Source organism: Zootoca vivipara, chromosome 1 (genome assembly GCF_963506605.1).
Source record: "Zootoca vivipara chromosome 1, rZooViv1.1, whole genome shotgun sequence".
In the NCBI taxonomy this organism is placed as follows: Eukaryota; Metazoa; Chordata; class Lepidosauria; order Squamata; family Lacertidae; genus Zootoca; species Zootoca vivipara.
Window position 1 is genome coordinate 26,731,978 of NC_083276.1, and position 16,449 is coordinate 26,748,426.

General features: G+C 43.4%; 1 protein-coding gene across 5 annotated transcripts in view; it reads left to right on the forward strand.

Annotated features, from left to right (window-relative positions):
• Positions 1–10,444, forward strand: part of CEP128 (centrosomal protein 128) — a 181,036-nt gene extending 170,592 nt beyond the window's left edge. For all 5 annotated transcript variants that reach the window (XM_035107853.2, XM_035107862.2, XM_060272451.1 and 2 more), the window contains one exon: positions 9,246–10,444. In XM_035107853.2, coding sequence (XP_034963744.2) covers positions 9,246–9,352 — 107 coding nt within the window. In that variant the 3' untranslated portion in view covers positions 9,353–10,444. The remainder of the gene's footprint in view (positions 1–9,245) is intronic.
• The last annotated feature ends 6,005 nt before the right edge of the window (positions 10,445–16,449 follow it).

Sequence of the window (16,449 nt, forward strand, 5' to 3'; positions counted from 1 at the left end):
GGCAGCAAGGCTTCCCGGTCTCCTGTTACTGATCACAGTCCTCAGTTAACCTTGCCTCTGCTGATGCACAACACATTTGAATAGTAGTTCAAAGTACTCTGCATGCATTGGCCATGTTTGGACATAATGCTAAGCCAGAAATGTGGATTGTTAAGCCGTACTGTGCATGGTCTGTATACTGGTACCCAACACCTTGGGGAGCCAGAAGACAGTCCACAGAGTGGCTGGCTTAGCGTTATGTCCAAACCAAGGGTTAGCAATCATGGTTTGTGTAGGCAAAACAGCCCTGTGTTCAGACACAAGTGCTAAGCCAGCCACACTTGCGAAAAGGGGGTGGGGATGGGGCAGAGCTGACAGTGAAAAAAGCCTTTGTTAAACCACCTTTCCTCATATAAACTGACCTGGACTCTGAAATCATCATCATCTGAGGCCCTTCTTCTGGTGCCTATTCAAGACGTTTGCAGGGTGGCAACATGAGAACAGGCCTTTTCTGCAATGGCTTTCCACTTTTGGGAATGCTCTCCCCAGGCACTAGGCAAAAATGTTCTTCTTCAATCAGGCTTTGGCTGATTAATATTCTACAGCCTTTTAAATGTGTTTGGGCGGTGGTGGTATTGTTTAGTTTTTGTTTCAACTATCTATTTTGTGCTTTTATCCTGTATTTTTATCTTGTGAACCGCCCTGAGATCTTCAGATGAAGCGTGGTATTATATTACTACTACTAGTAGTAGTAGTAGTAAGGTGTTATCACAACCTTTGAAAAGAAAGAAGCTTTCCTGGTGTTAATAGTAGTAGTAGTAGTAGTAGTAGTAGTAGCAGTAGTAACACCAGGAAAGCTTCTTTCTTTTCAAAGGTTGTGATAACACCTACAGTAAACTATTTGTTTGAAAAACTGAGCCAGGATAAAAACTTTGGGTGAAATTCAGTGTTGTTCTCTTCTGTTCATTCTGTCTGGTGCAACAATTGTAGCATGACAGGTGGGACAATCCCCCATCTCTTTACCTCCTCATCCTTTTTGAGGTGGTGTATGGGAGCGGAGAAGATGGAAAGCCTATTGGCTCAAGTGCAATTTCTTGCAGGGCTTCTACTGACAGGGCTTGTTAGGTGACTCCTGCCATTAGGCCACATCTGACTAAGGAACAGGAAACTTGTGACTCTCCAGATGTTGTAACACTATAACTCCCATCCTCCCCGACCGCTGACCCTGTTGGTTGGGACTGATGGGAGCTGGAGCCCCAGAACATCTAGAGGACCACAGGTTTCACCCCCCTGGACTAAGTCATACTCAAGAGTAGACTCTGTGAAATCAGTTGACTTAAGTTAGGTCCATTGATTTTATTTGATCTACTCTGAGTTTGACCTAGTGGGATACAACCCTTAAAGTCCATAATTTTGCATTGCTAACTGAAGCATTGTTTGTTACTACAGCAAACAAAGTTTGAAATGTAACATAAAAAAAATATTTTTTTAAGTCCCCAATTATTTCCTTAAACTCTTTTGTTTTTTTACCACACCACCTACGGGCCAAGGTAACAGATTCCGTAGGTTAATACTGCACTGCATTAAAAGGATTTCCTTTTAATATGCTTTAAGTATATTGCTTTTTGATTTTTATCATGTACCTTCTGGCTCGTGTATTACCAGAAAGGTAAACAGGATTTGCTATTCCATCTGGCCTCTTTACTATTCATAATTCTACCTGCTATCTGCTGGTAATGAAAGCTGTGCTTCATATTAGCAGCTTTTGCTCACAATCCTTTTGTACCACAACTTTCCACTTTGATAACAGGTAGCTCTAAAATTATTTTCTTTGGAAGAATAAAGAAATACAAGCGAGAGAGAAGAGGAAGGAAGGGAAACCAACAGCGCATAAGATTTTGAAGGCAGGAGGAATGTCTCCAGCCCATCTGCTAGTTTATAAGGTCACTCATAGGGTGGAGAGAGCAGGCCCTCTCCATGCACAAACTACTTCCTAGTCCTTTTCCTGTAAGGCTATCTTGAGGTTGTGGTATATGCCTGAACGCCAAACCCTGCGACGACGTGAGCTCCCAGTTGCTCGGTCCCAGCTCCTGCCAACCTAGCAGTTCGAAAGCACCTCAAAGTGCAAGTAGATAAATAGTTACCGCTCCAAGCGGGAAGGTAAACGGCATTTCCATGTGCTGCTCTGGTTCGCCAGAAGCGGCTTATTCATGCTGGCCACATGACCTGGAAGCTGTATGCCGGCTCCCTCGGCCAATAACGCGAGATGAGCGCTGCAACCCCAGAGTCGGTCACGACTGGACCTAATGGTCAGGGGTCCCTTTACCTTTACCCTGTTGTAACCCTTTTGTTAGACGTCATATATTCATTTTAATATAGAAAACCCAGAGTTACCATCTACTTATGGATAGCAGTCAACAGATTGCCCGACAAGACAGAAGTACTGTTTCTGAGGGGAAAGGGAGGGGGCAGGTATGGGAACTCCCTGGTCCTGAATGGAGTGACTGTACCCCTGAAGGACCAGGTGTGCAGGCTGGGAGCCATTTTGGACTCACATCCGTCCATTGAAGTGCAGGTTAATTCTGTGTCCAGGGTGACTGTCTACTAGCTCCACCTGGTCCACAGGCTGAAACCTTACCTGCCCTCATGCTGTCTAGCCAGAGTGGTACATGCCCTGATTATCTCCCACTTGGATTACTGCAATGCTCTCTGTGTGGAACTACTGGCCTTCTGGCAGTTCCCTCACTGTGAGAAATGAGATTACAGGGAACCAGGCAGAAGGCTTTCTCGGTAGTGGCACCCACCCTTTGGAACACCCTCCCATCAGATGTCAAGGAGATAAGTAACTATGCAACCTTTAGAAGACTTCTGAAGGCAGCCCAGTACAAGGAAGTTTTTTAAAAAATATATTTGAGGTTTTTTGTATTTTAATATTTTGATGGAAGCTGCCCAGAGTGGCTAGGGAACCCAGTCAGATAGGCAGCATATAAATGATAAAACTACTGTTCATCACCATCATCACCATCATCAAACAATACATTTTTTATTTCTGCATTTCATTTATGAATCACTTCCCATGAGGAATCCTCAAGGTTTTCGCAATGTAATAAAAACTAACACGAACACAGTTTAAAACAACTAAATATGTAGGGACAGTTTAAACTAACAAAAGCAAATGCATAAAATAAAATAAATTCAAATCCAATACAGATATCTAAGATCTCCCTTTAGAAGCCTTGTTGAAAGAGAGATGTCTTTAGCAGGCCCGAAAAAGGCACCTATTGAATATGTAATAGGAGGGAGTTCAAAGCGATAGATGCCGCAGCACTAAAGGCTTGATTCCAACCTTGGCAGAATGGAGCTTCTGATAAGATGGTACCTGCCAGGATTCCCTCTCCTGCAGAATGCAGAGATCATTTGGGTGTGTAGGGGGAAGAGGCAAGATATGAGGATGAGAATGAACTGTAGGGGGTGATGTCTATAAAATCTCCATATGCAAACCCACCAACAGCTTCGCAATAAGAAAAACACATAATGGGAAGGGACCAATATAAAACATCAACGCAATTAATTGATAATTCATTTCTAGGTGTTAGCTGGAACAGAGTGATGCGTCCCAAGTGGCCGCTGGCAGAGCTCTCTCTCTTCTGGCGGTGGAGAACTGCCCTTGCTTACAGATCACCTTCTAATCTAGAACAACTTACCTACCAGCTCCAATAGACTGTAGGATGGTTCAGGCATTCAGTAGCACTGAACTATGGTTTGGCACTATGAGATTGAGTTATTTTGGAGCCATGGGCTTCACGTTGTCTCTTCCCCTCAGGTGTGTTGATACCCTTCCTCCTATCCTGCTTTAAGGTAAACTGCCATTTTACCAAAGCTGGGAACTGTGGCTTGTGCTTGCCTGGCAAAGCAAAGTTGCAACCCAGGATGAAACTAGTTAATGCTTTCTAATTCTGATCAAGCGGGTCCTTTTTTGCTGCAATAAATCTGTTATTTTTTAAAGTGCTGCAAGGAACTTATTTTGCATACATCAGCTTTAAAACAAACAAAAGAAAGTGCTTCACATAGTTCAGAATTAACCTGTGGAATTCATTAACATACACAGTGTTCAGAAAGAATTAGATAAATAAGGTAGGTATAATGAATGAAGGACCCATGCTGACAGCCATAAGTACAGTCTCCCTTTTCAGGGGTAGTAAATCTGACTGTTGCTCTTACTTTTTATTATGCAATTGGGGGGGGGGGGGACTTCAGTGTTTCCCATCTGCAAAGTGACAGTTCCCAAATCTCTGGATGCACTATTATCCCTGTTCCGCATTCTTCCTTTTGATTTTACCACGGTCCCATCACCTCTGTCATTATTTCCAAATAGACAAGGTTGTGCAGTGGTACCTTAGTTGTCGAACGTATTCCATTCCGGAGGACCGTTCAACTTCTGAAACGTTCGAAAACTTGAGGTGCAATGGGCGGTCTGCAAAGTCAGTGGAGAAAATTGAAAAAAACCTCAGCAGAAGCTATTTGGCTTCTGAGGCGCGTTCGAAAACAGAAGCTTTTTCTTCTGGGTTTTGAGCATTCAGAAACCGAAACGTTCGGCTTCCGAGACACTCCACAACCTAGGTACCACTGTACTTGAAGTAGTATTGAACAGTCTCTTTAGTGGACACCCTTTTCAATGTTATTTTTCTTACCTGGCTGCTAAATCTTCACAGATTGTCAAGGCAACAGCCATAAAAATCCATGGCTCATCCACATATACAATATAAGCAGAGATACAGCTGACTGGTTCATTACATATGTGGGAGATAAGCTTTCACTATTTTACAGATCAGTCTAAACAATAAAAGGAAGATGAGAGAAACATCCCTATGCAGTGTATTTTATAGGATATAGATTATTTCTGTATAAGCCCCACCCCCCACCCCCACCCCCAGGGTTTCCTCTTCCAGACCTTGGCCCAGGGCTCAGACATCTTAACTAGCTTCTCATTTGATTTAAAAAACAAAAAGGTGGCTGCAAGGTCACCTTGGCTTTTGCATTCTTCATTGCTGCTTGACAAAATGATAGCATCATATAAGTTCATGACCGTGCCTCCGAGCGCAGGCAATCAGTATGACATTGCTCCTGTTTTTATTACATTGTTTATCTACATGTTACTCTGAGACAGCCAACACCATTGCAGTAGGTCCTATTTAATTGGATAATAAGGATTCAAAATACAGTTTAACATCTCTCTCATAGTGACAGCAAATGAAAATTTGAGAATTGGTGGAAGTTTTACCAGTATCTCTGAATTAGCATTTCCTTCTACTTCTATCAACCTGAGTTTTGAATGGAAAAGGATCCTAGGAAATCCATTGTGATTATATTTAGCAACATTTCGTAGAATCACAGAATTGTAGAGTTGGAAGGGACCCTGAGGATCATCTAGTGCAACCCCCTGCAATGCAGGAATAGGCAGCTGTCCCATATGGGGATCAAACTTTTGCAACCTTGGCATTATCAGCACCATCCTCTAGCTCAGAGCTTTCCAAACTTTTCATGTTGGTGACACACTTTTTTAGACATGCATCATTTCATGACACAGTAATGTCATGTTTTAGTAGCAAACTGGAGGTTAAAATAACCCCTTTCCAGCCCCCCCCCCCGAGGAGAGCGGGTAGGATTTGTGTGACACACCTACACACTGCAGCCAATGTGACACAGCTGACACACAGTTTGAAAAGCTCTGCTCTAGCCAGCTGAGCTATCCAGGCAAAACTTTCTTTCCTATTCAGTCAGAACACAACAGTGCTTTTTGCAACTCTTGACAGATCCAAGCCCAGCTGGTCTTCAAGAATTAGTTCTTTCATACCTTACATAGCATTATGTGTGGCTTGTCCACTGCATGTTTCCCCAGTAAACGCAATAAGAAATGAACAGGAAATACATGTCTGTAAACGTGTGGCAGATTAGCACCGAAAAGCACCTCGCCTGTGAAGAAAAAAGCCAAGTAAAGGGGTGTCTATATAAGGATAGAGGAGTATAAAATTATGCTTAGTGTGGAGAAGGTAAATAGACAGAAGACATTTCCCCCGCTCTCACGTGTAATACTGGGGCCATCCAGTGAAAGTGAATGTGAAGAGATTCCAGATAGATGAAAGAAAGTACTTCCTCCCACAGTTCATAGTTAGTCTGTGGAATTCTACAAGATGTAGTGATGCTAGGCGGCTTTAAAAGAAGATTTGGCACACTCATCAGTGGCTACATTCTGCTTCCACTGTCAGAGGTATGATGCTTCTCAATACCAGCTGCTGGGAATCACAAGTGAGGAGAATGCTATTGTACTCAGGCCCTCCTTCCAGGCTTCCCACATGCATCTGGTTGGCCATTGTGAGAATAGGATGCTGGTTTAGAAGGGCCTTTGGTCTGATCCAGCAGGGCTCTCAAGTCAGGATTAGCTCCTTGGGTCCTATCTGCCACATGTTGAAGCAACTTACCTGAAACGCATTGCATGAATTTTCTAGGAGACACACGGTTGACAAGTAGCAAACTTGTTTGGCCCATAGAGGGTGAATTGGATCTTATTCTCCCTTTCTGCAATAGATCAAATTGCATTTATATAGCTGGTCTCCCTCCCCACACCCTGGCACAGAGCAGTTGATTTCCAATACCCAATCACAGCTGAAGTGGGATTCCAGCTCCTCAGGAGCAATTATCCGTCAATCTGTAGCAATTTACGCCTCATTAGGAAAGCCCAAATTAAGCCTCCTTACACGCTGGCCTACCTATATCCCATAGGAATATGAAGACCCATACCCTATAAACTGTTCTCACTTGAGGAGAGGAAGCGGGAGCTAGAATCACTTGGAGAAAAAAAAATCAGTGAATCTGTGTGAGCCGGGTGAAAACCTTCAAGGGGCTGGGCTATAGGCAGCAATCTAGTGAAGGTCGATAGCTGGGAACTGGGAGCCAGTACTGGAAGAGGAATCAGGCTCAGAGGGCAGGCCGGAAAACAGAAGTGGAAAGCAAGCCAGGAGTCAGAACCAAAGAACAAGGCCAGAGATGCAAGACATCCTAGCTCAGGTAGATTGTTGTTGCTCAAATAAGTCTCAGCCACAGAGAGAAGTACTTTCTATACCTTCCTGAGCAGGAAGAGCCAGCTTGGATGTGGGGAGCCAGGCCAGATCTGGAAGGTATTGGGAGGCTACATGGGACAGCGGCCAGCAGCTACTGACAACCAATACTGTTCAGTACTACCTGCTTGGCATGGGGTTGGACTGGATGGCCCTTGTGGTCTCTTCCAACTCTATGATTCTACCTTACATGTGGCTGGGCTTGCACAGCTGCCGACAAGCCAATGTGATTCCTGGTAGGACATTTTGCAGAATGTTTCCTATGCCAGTGACCCTTTGAAGCAGCCAAGCTGGTCTAAGCCTGAAGCACTCATGCTTTCCCACAGACACAGCAACACGAGTCCCCGGAAAGCTGGATGTTATAGGTGGTTAAAACTAGTGAACTAGAAGCTCTTCTTAGCTTCTCTTTATATTGCAGAGCTGTCATCCTTGTATCAGGCTCAGGCTACACCCAAGGGTAAATCATTTTGTGAGAACTGTAACCTGGCTCACTGACTTTTAACATTTAAGGAGCTTCTCTGAACCACTGCTTTCCTGTGACAAGCCTTGTTCTCCAGAGCAGGAAGCAATGGCAGTAAGATGCCATTTCTTTGAGGTGCTGGTGGTAGCAGTGCCTTCCTTTCCTGTCCTTTCATCTCCCCCCCCCCTCCCTGGGCCACAGTCTAAAGGGCATAGAGCAGTCTAAGCAGTCACTCAGCAACACAGCCAGTTCTCCACCCACACAATGACCACACTCCTCTGCCTTGCTTCTGCTGGGAGCATTCTAGATGCCTCTCAAACATTCTTGCTGGACACGATGACACCAGCAGGCTCACATAGATACACAAATCTGCTTAAGAGGTCTATATTTAATCCTTCAGCTAAGCCAGGCCTGTACTGCTACCTCATTAAAAATCAAATTTACGATTTGAGTTTTGCCATTAATTCTGTGGGGACAGGATGCATTCCAAATCGCAATATCAGTTGCCTTGTCTCCAAAGTTCGCATGTGCAGAAGTCTGCTCACAGGATGATATTCCTTGTAGTAGAAGGTGTGGAGGTGACCCCTTATTTTCACTGCAGCCCCCTGAAAGGCTGCTCTGAAAGGCTGGGGGGATCCTCCAGAACAGCATGGGAAGTGATGACGGATGTCAGCAAAAGTGGAAGCCTTGGCAGGATTGGAGTGGCTTCCTTGCGTGGAAGAGCAACTATCTAGAAGATTGTCAAACCATTATCTCTAAGAGAAAAATCATTAAATCACCTATTTTCCATCTTTGGTTCACCTAATAATAATAAAAATAAAATAATAATAATATTTATACCCCGCCCTCCCCAGTCAAAACCGGGCTCAGGGCGTCTAACACCAATAAAATTACAATAAGACATAAAAGAAAAGAAAACAATTAATTAAAATACAGATTAAAATGCAATATTAAAATTTAAAATACAGGGGTCAGACTGAATCCAACCCAAAGGTGCAGCAGAACAGCTCTGTCTTGCAGGCCCTGCGGAAAGATGACAAATCCCGCAGAGCCCTGGTCTCCTGTGAAAGAGCGTTCCACAAGTTGGAGCCAATACTGAAAAGGCCCTGGGTCTAGTTGACGCCAATCTAGCCACCTTATGGCTTGGGATCTCCAGAATATTGTTGTTTGTGGACCTTAAGGTCCTCCGCGGGGCATACCAGGAGAGGCGGTCCCATAGGTACAAGGGCTTTAAAAGTCAAAACCAGCACCTTAAACCTGATCCTGTACTCCACCGGGAGCCAGTGCATCTGGTAAAGCACTGGATGAATGTGATCCCGCGGCCGGGACCCCGTAAGGAGCCTCGCCGCGGCATTCTGCACCCGCTGGAGTTTCTGGATCAGCTTCAAGAGCAGCCCCGTGTAGAGCGAGTTACAATAATCAAGCCTGGAGGTGACCGTCACATGGATCACCTGATGCCAGTAAGCAATCTAACCACTGTATTTTGCACTAACCAAAGCATTCAAATAGTTTTCAGAGACAGTCTCACCTACAGTGCATTGAATCATTCTAAATGGAGTGTTACCACTCTATGGGTAACTGGACAGGCCCTCTCTGTTTAGAACAGTCTGTTTTTTCTAGGACACCCCCCCCCAATGTCGAATCTTTCAGCGAATAGGTGATTGCTTCCCCTCCCCTCCTTTCTTCTGCAGCACACACCAAAAGTACATTTCCTTCAGATTCAAATGCAACTAAAAAAGGTGCTATCAGCATGACGGTGAACGGAACAAAACTGCGAACACAAGAAGAGAGGTACTAAAGCAACTTCGGAATGTGCAGTTACACTGTTGGAAACTCGGCTCTGTGGCACTTTTCCCCCCAGTTCTGACTGCAGCTGTATTTACCAAAGCAGTGCAGATTCCTTGGTCCAACAGATGCCAAATAGTGACTGTAAACAACATCTCGACTGTGCGTCTAAAACGAAGCAAGTGAAACCTGAATGTAAAATGCCAAAGAATCTTGTGGTATGAAGTGCTGTCCCTATTGCTTTGCTTCAGTCCATCCCAAACCTTTGCCTTTCCGTGAGTTTTGTTATATAACTTAATATGTTTTAAGTTCAAAGAGGCGATGGATTTTTGGTTGAACAATATATAGATAGAACATAAACACAATCAGGTAATGGTTAATAGAAATTGCTTGGTGTGTAAATAACATGTTTTATAACATAATTTAGAGCTGTACAGGCATAATAGCATTTTACAACAAAGGTGCCTCAAATGATGCATTATGCAATGATTACGTTATTGTGCTTAATAATAGAAATCGTTTATATCTGAAACAATGACCTGAATTTCCTCCACTTTGAGGTGAATTCAGATTACATGCTGCATTTGATTCTGTTTGGGACTACTATGTTTGTTGATCCAAGCTCAATGGAGAGTGCAGCCTAACCCAAATTTCCCCAGAACTGGAGGAAATTCGTTAACTACTTGTTATGAACCACTTCTGTAATTAAGCATAATAATAATTTTGTTTTGCTAAACCTAAAATCTCCAATAATGTAATGAAATATTTTATATCCTACATGGCAGAGGAGAAGCAGACTCACAGTATCTAATTTTGTGGTACAAATGTACAATGTCTTCCTGGAGACACCTGTAATTGAATAAACAGGTTAAGAACCTTTGGCAGAGGAGGTTGGTTTATATGAGTACCGAACCTTTTTTTTAAAAAAAAGCAATTTCTAATAGCCACATCCTTCCCAATACCTCTTTATTAAGTTTTTTTGAAATGTCACCTTAACTCTGAAAATTACAGTGTACAATAATTCAGCCATATACTGTGGTCTCTATTGATGAAATCAGATATTCCCTTTCTTGATGTTTCTAATAAAACTTCCCCTTCTCCTTTACCTGCCTCCGTGATTCTTGGTTTATTGCCCATATCTTGGCTCTGATCTGTGAAATGCACTTGGTTTTAATGTTCAAGTCTGAGTCCTTATAAATGTGCCTTGAGAGCACTGGCATCTGCAAGTAGGGCTGGGAATATCTCCTTGAAACTCTAGAGAGTTGCTGCCTGTCAGTGTGGACAATACAGAGCTAGATTGACCAGTGTTCTCACTTGGTAGAACACAGCTTCCTATGTTCTCAACATTTGCTTGAAGTATCCTTCAAGAAGGATACTGACAAGCTGGAACGTGTCCAGAAGAGGGCAACCAAAATGGTCAAAGGCCTGGAAACGATGCCTTATGAGGAACGGCTTAGGGAGCTGGGTATGTTTAGCCTGGAGAAGAGAAGGTTAAGGGGTGATATGATAGCCATGTTCAAATATATCAAATGATGTCATATAGAGGAGGGAGAAAGGTTGTTTTCTGCTGCTCCAGAGAAGCGGACACGGAGCAATGGATTCAAACTTCAAGAAAGAAGATTCCACCTAAACATTAGGAAGAACTTCCTGACAGTAAGAGCTGTTCGGCAGTGGAATTTACTACCAAGGAGTGTGGTAGAGTCTCCTTCTTTGGAGGTCTTTAAGCAGAGGCCTGGCAGGCATATGTCAAGAATGCTTTGGTGGTGTTTCCTGCTCGGCAGGGGGTTGGACTGGATGGCCCTTGTGGTCTCTTCCTACTCTATGATTCTATGATTCTATGAATAAGATTCCCATTCATCAATCTGAATGGGCTTTTAAGTTTTATCTGCCAAATGCCTCTTGCTTCATTTTGAAACAGGGGTTATAAAAAGGGATCTGCTGATAAATCTAAACATCTCTTCTCCTCTCTCAACACACACACACACAGAGAGAGAGAGTTTTTTTACTCCTGCACCTGTGCATGGGGATGTGTCAGTCTCCCAAGCCTTTATGTGAACAGTGTGACTGTCCGTACTGACAGAGCCTTTGTGTGTGCAGTTGTGTGTGTTAAAGGTACAGGGCAGGCCACTTCATGCATCCCTGCTCCCATGTTCCTGTTCAGTAAGACAGGAACACCTGAAGAAGCCCGGTGTCCATAGGTGCTGATTCCTAGGGGCTGATTATTTTTCTTGTCCTGGAACCGCTGGGCATCCTGCTCTGCTCACACACAGTAGGGAGTGTTTACTGTATTTCAGCAGCTGCAAAACTACCCAGGACATTTCAAGATGGATTCCTTCTTTGTCTGCCAAACCCTGGTCTCAGAAGCCTCCTGAAACTGGGATACCAATTTCAGCTTCTGTCAAGAAGGCTGATGAATGGAGCGCATGTAGGTAAAAGTTTGCCTTCAGTCACATGCAAGCCAAGAGGAATACCTCAGAGATTAGCTTTGGAGAAAGACACACACCAAGCCTATCGCATCAGCCATAGGAAGAACACAGCCACAAGCACTGCATATTAATTCTCTCACAAGTTCTCTTTCAGTGGTACTTCATGGATAACTTTTCCATAACGCAGCAAAAGACTCCAAATAATCTCCAGCCAAGTAATATGTACAAAAATGCATATTCTAGGAAAGACTTACATAACATCAGGAGATTCGCCTGTTCTTTGTTAAAACACATTGTTTAGTATTATATGATACTTAAGAACCTGCAGAATCATAGAATTGTAGCTGGAAGGGACCATGAGGGTCATTTAGTCCACCCCCCTGCAATGTTGGAATCTTTTGCGCAAAAGTGAGCTGAGAATGTCCCCAACCATATAACGGAAGCAACAAAAGTGAGGAGATAAGTAGATACGTATCTTACTAAAACAAGGAAAGGGTAGAAAAATATAAAGTTTGAGAAACATAATATGTAAACAGAACGATGACATCAAAGTGTGCAGTTCTGATGGAATAAAATTATTGTCACTTATTCAAAGCTGTGGAGATGGACAGTTTATTAATACAGTAGTAAAAATGGCCATATTTTAATTCACATAGGTTTCAGTATAATGGGGGTTATAGGTTTGTTTTGTTTTGATGATGTATTTTGTGTTCTTATTTTATGTTTTTATGCTGTGAACTGCCCAGGAATCTTCGAATGAAGGTTGCTATACAAATTAAATACATACATACATGGATCCAAGGGTGAGGTGCATACAGAAAGTATTTCTGCTTGCACAAGAGTTGGCCCTTCGTTTTTGGAAACGAGTCCTTCTTCACCATATGTCTTTGCTTCCAGATGGTTTCCCGACCCCCTAGAGCATTGAGGGGGGGGGGCTGGAAAGGGAAGGGAAGTAAAAAAGGCCCATTTCCATGAATGGAGGGCTACTCCAAGCCAAGGTGCAGATGCATTGGAATCAGTGACCTTCCTCTGACCACTGCCTTACTCTCCCAATCTCAGACTCCACAAATTATGAAATAAATACTTGTGTAGGAAAAGCTGGCTGTGAGAATGACAAAAAGGATGCTCTGTTCAAAGTTACTTTTGTAATGCTGTCATGGTGTCTGTGAACACACTTGCTGCTTTCTAGCACTTGGGTTTTTTAAAGAGAATTTATTTATTGATATTAATTGAATAAGGTCAAAAGTCTAGTACTTTTCCTCCATAAATAGACTCATTCTCAGTATCACTTGCATACTGCCCCAGAACTTTGGAAGCTGCAGCGATAGCAGTCATCAAAATTATATCTATCTTGCAATAAAGACCCAAGTTTCAGTCGTCTTCATAGCTTTTATTATATTAGCGCCAGAATTGCCGGCACACAGTATTTAATCCTCAAACGTTCTTCTGCTGCACTCTTGTTTTCTCTTTGACGTCCTCGGCTGATTCTGATCAGGAATGCTGTGCTTGTGAAGGTCGCAAAGAAAGCAGCCCTTCAGCTTTCTCTCATATGAGCAATGAGATCAGTTTCCGAGGCTGATTTGCTATGGAGCTTGCTAAAACAACCACCCAGCAATTTCTAGTCGTGTCTTTACAAGTGGATCTTGAAACTTCTTGTTATTTCCTAAAATTAAAAGCCACATTGTCAAAAGACTTAGCATTAGATCATGTGCTGATTAATTTTGAAGATCATCCCACGGGTGGACGTTAAGTATGTTGTTTGTTCCAATCTGCTGAGTGCTACAATTGTTCCCCCAGCCTTAAGCAGACTAGAGTGGAGGGCAAATGGAGCAACAATTTGAAAATAAAGTTGTACTGAACGAGGGATTGACAGGAGGAGGACCTCCCCATCATCACCATCCTAATAGCAAAATCCATAAATAGCAAAACCATTTTGAAGAAATACTCAAAGAATGCAGTGCTGGCTCCAGGGTTTCCCCAGGGTGGGTGGGAACATGGACAAGGTGTTCTGATCGAGTTCTCCACCTCTCCAATGGCTGACTGCCCACTCTTCCTTTTCCTTTGTGCCCAGTCTGCACAGAGAGAGAGAGAGATAGCGCACTGAGGAAGCAGAGTTGCTGTTCCAATTCCTCAGGAAGAAGAGGAACTGAGCCAAGAAAATGTGCCCCTCCACCCCTTTGAAGTGTGGGTCTCAGCAGGTGCCTATCCCCGACACTGGCCTTGAAGCAATAACCGTGGGTGCTGTGCACAGCCTTAGACATTTCATTATCGCCAATAATTTCATTATTTCTACCTGTATGTGTAGAAATATTTCAAGCCTGTAACCCTTCACACTGCAGGTAGGGATTCCATGTTTTGAATGCTTCCCATATCACGGGCTCCTTTGGGATGAAAATGTAATAACTAAAAAGGATAACAAAGAAACGGCATGTGCCCAGAAGTGCTATAGGCCTACCTTGCTCCATGATATACAGACATCCTCCCCCCACTTACGCAGGGGTTACATTCTGAGGCCCTCTTTGCATAAGCAAAAATTGCATAAGTGAGGACCACCTTCTAAACACACCCTTGAATCCTCACCTCTGCTGCTGTCTCTCCAATCCAGACCAAAAATACTGTATCCAAAAATATCCACAACTAGAATTGAAGCTCTGGAGCCCACCTGGAGGCTGGGTTACACAGAAGCATAGCTGCCAAGTTATCCCTTTTTTAAAGGGATTTTCCCTTATGCTGAATAGGCTTCCTCGCGAGAAAAGGGAAAACTTGGCAGCTATGCACAGAAGTGCATTCAAATCTGAAATGGTTCACTCTAGGATCATGCGCTCTGTGATATTGCTGAAACTCTTAATTTTCTGTTCCTTACCTAGAAAGGAGTGTAGTGAACTATCTCATAGGTTAGGTGAGAGAATGAACACCTTAATCATTATCAAGTATTTTGTAAAATGAAAGCCTTCTTTATAGATGCTGAGCTGTACTGGATAGAACTTTAAAGGGGACATCATTTTTCTTCTTCCTGGAACTGAAACACTTGCAAAAGAAACTGTGAGTCAAACAGGCATATTTAAAGCACCAGATTTTAAAATTACTGCATTCAATCTGGCCACTCCATTTGCAAAATCCAGTACTAAACACATTTGTTCAAAAACTGCTATAACCTGTTCAAGATTTTGCAGTGGGAAACGTAGTTTGACTAATATTTCTCAAGCAACGATTGCATCAGGGTGTGAAATCAAAGCATTTTTGAAGTCTTTGTTTCATTCTCCTTCCCCTCAGGATGCCTTTTCAGGAACACGGCATGACCTCCTCCCACAAAGAGATTGATCCCTCCCTTAGTCTGGCTGCACAGATATTGGTGATGATTTGAACTATGTTAGTTTTGGGAAAAGATCTGTAAAACCATCAAAACATACACTATCTCTCTGTTCCAGATTCCAACACAGCTCTCTGAGGGCGACTTTGTGGAATCCATATGGCAATATAGAGGTTTTAGTTAGAAAACATAAAAAGACAGAGCCCCGGTTCACACACTGACCCAGGACAGTGCTGTTAGCAGCGCAGTGAACGAGACGCACGTACCTCTTCCCTTCCCCCATGAAAAGAGCCTGTAGGATGAACAAGGCCTGCACATGATGTTTTAAAAAGGATGTGGAATCGTCCAAACCAGGCCTGTGCACCATCAACTGCTTATGCAGAAACCCCAGCTCACATTGCAGTCTATCCTGGTGCAGAAAAGGGGCATGCACCATTCTTCCTTCGAGACTGTTGCACAACCACCACAGCAGAATGAATATATCAGCTGGAACACAGTGTTCCCTCACAGGTTTTGCAATTCGATTGCTCATAAACGGCCAAGAGCTCATACCAGAAAACTTCAGCCATCATAATTTTATGGATGTAGCATACATCACATGATTCCCTCTCTTAAGTGTGTCATGTTGTCGACTGGGTAGAATGCTGGTTCCTTTGGTGGGGGGACGGGACCTATTGTGTGGCTGTTTTTATTTTTATTATGTGGTTTTATATCTTGATTTTATTCTGTGAACCGCCCTGAGACGGTATGATGATATCTGTCCTGGGACAAACAGACTTTGATCTATTAGTTCCATAACTAGATGGGAAATGACAGTGGCCTACGTCAGAGAATTGTTGAGAAGAGTAACAAGATCGATTTTTAAAAGGTTGTCAATCAGATAAATCCAGGGGGGGGGAGGCCTAATAGCTGCATTAGGGATATATAGGGTGGAAATCAATGTCACTGACTATTCTGACTATTCTGTCAGCACAAGTGTTACTACTTGCTAAAGTGAACAATCTCCCCTCTCTCTCCCCCATTTTGTCCCCCCCCCCCGCAAATACTTCAGAGTGGATTTGGGGGAGGCACAGGGGCAAAAGATGAGGGGAAACCCTGTTGCACTATTACGAGTTCTTGCCGTGGCTTCTGCTAGTGCACCAGGTTAATCTTGTGTGCACTTGGTGAAATTTGCGCCTCCCTGTAAACCTCCTGCTTCATATCACAAGCTGCCTATGTTACTCCCCTCCACTCGGAAAGTAGTTTACTACGGGCAGCTGTTTCTGAAAAATGCAAGTAAGTCCAAAGTCGCCCTGGGCGTGTTGAGCTCGTTTCGTATTTCTTTTGCTCCGGGCCGTTATTACTGACAGCCTAAACGCTGCTAAAGCAGTATGG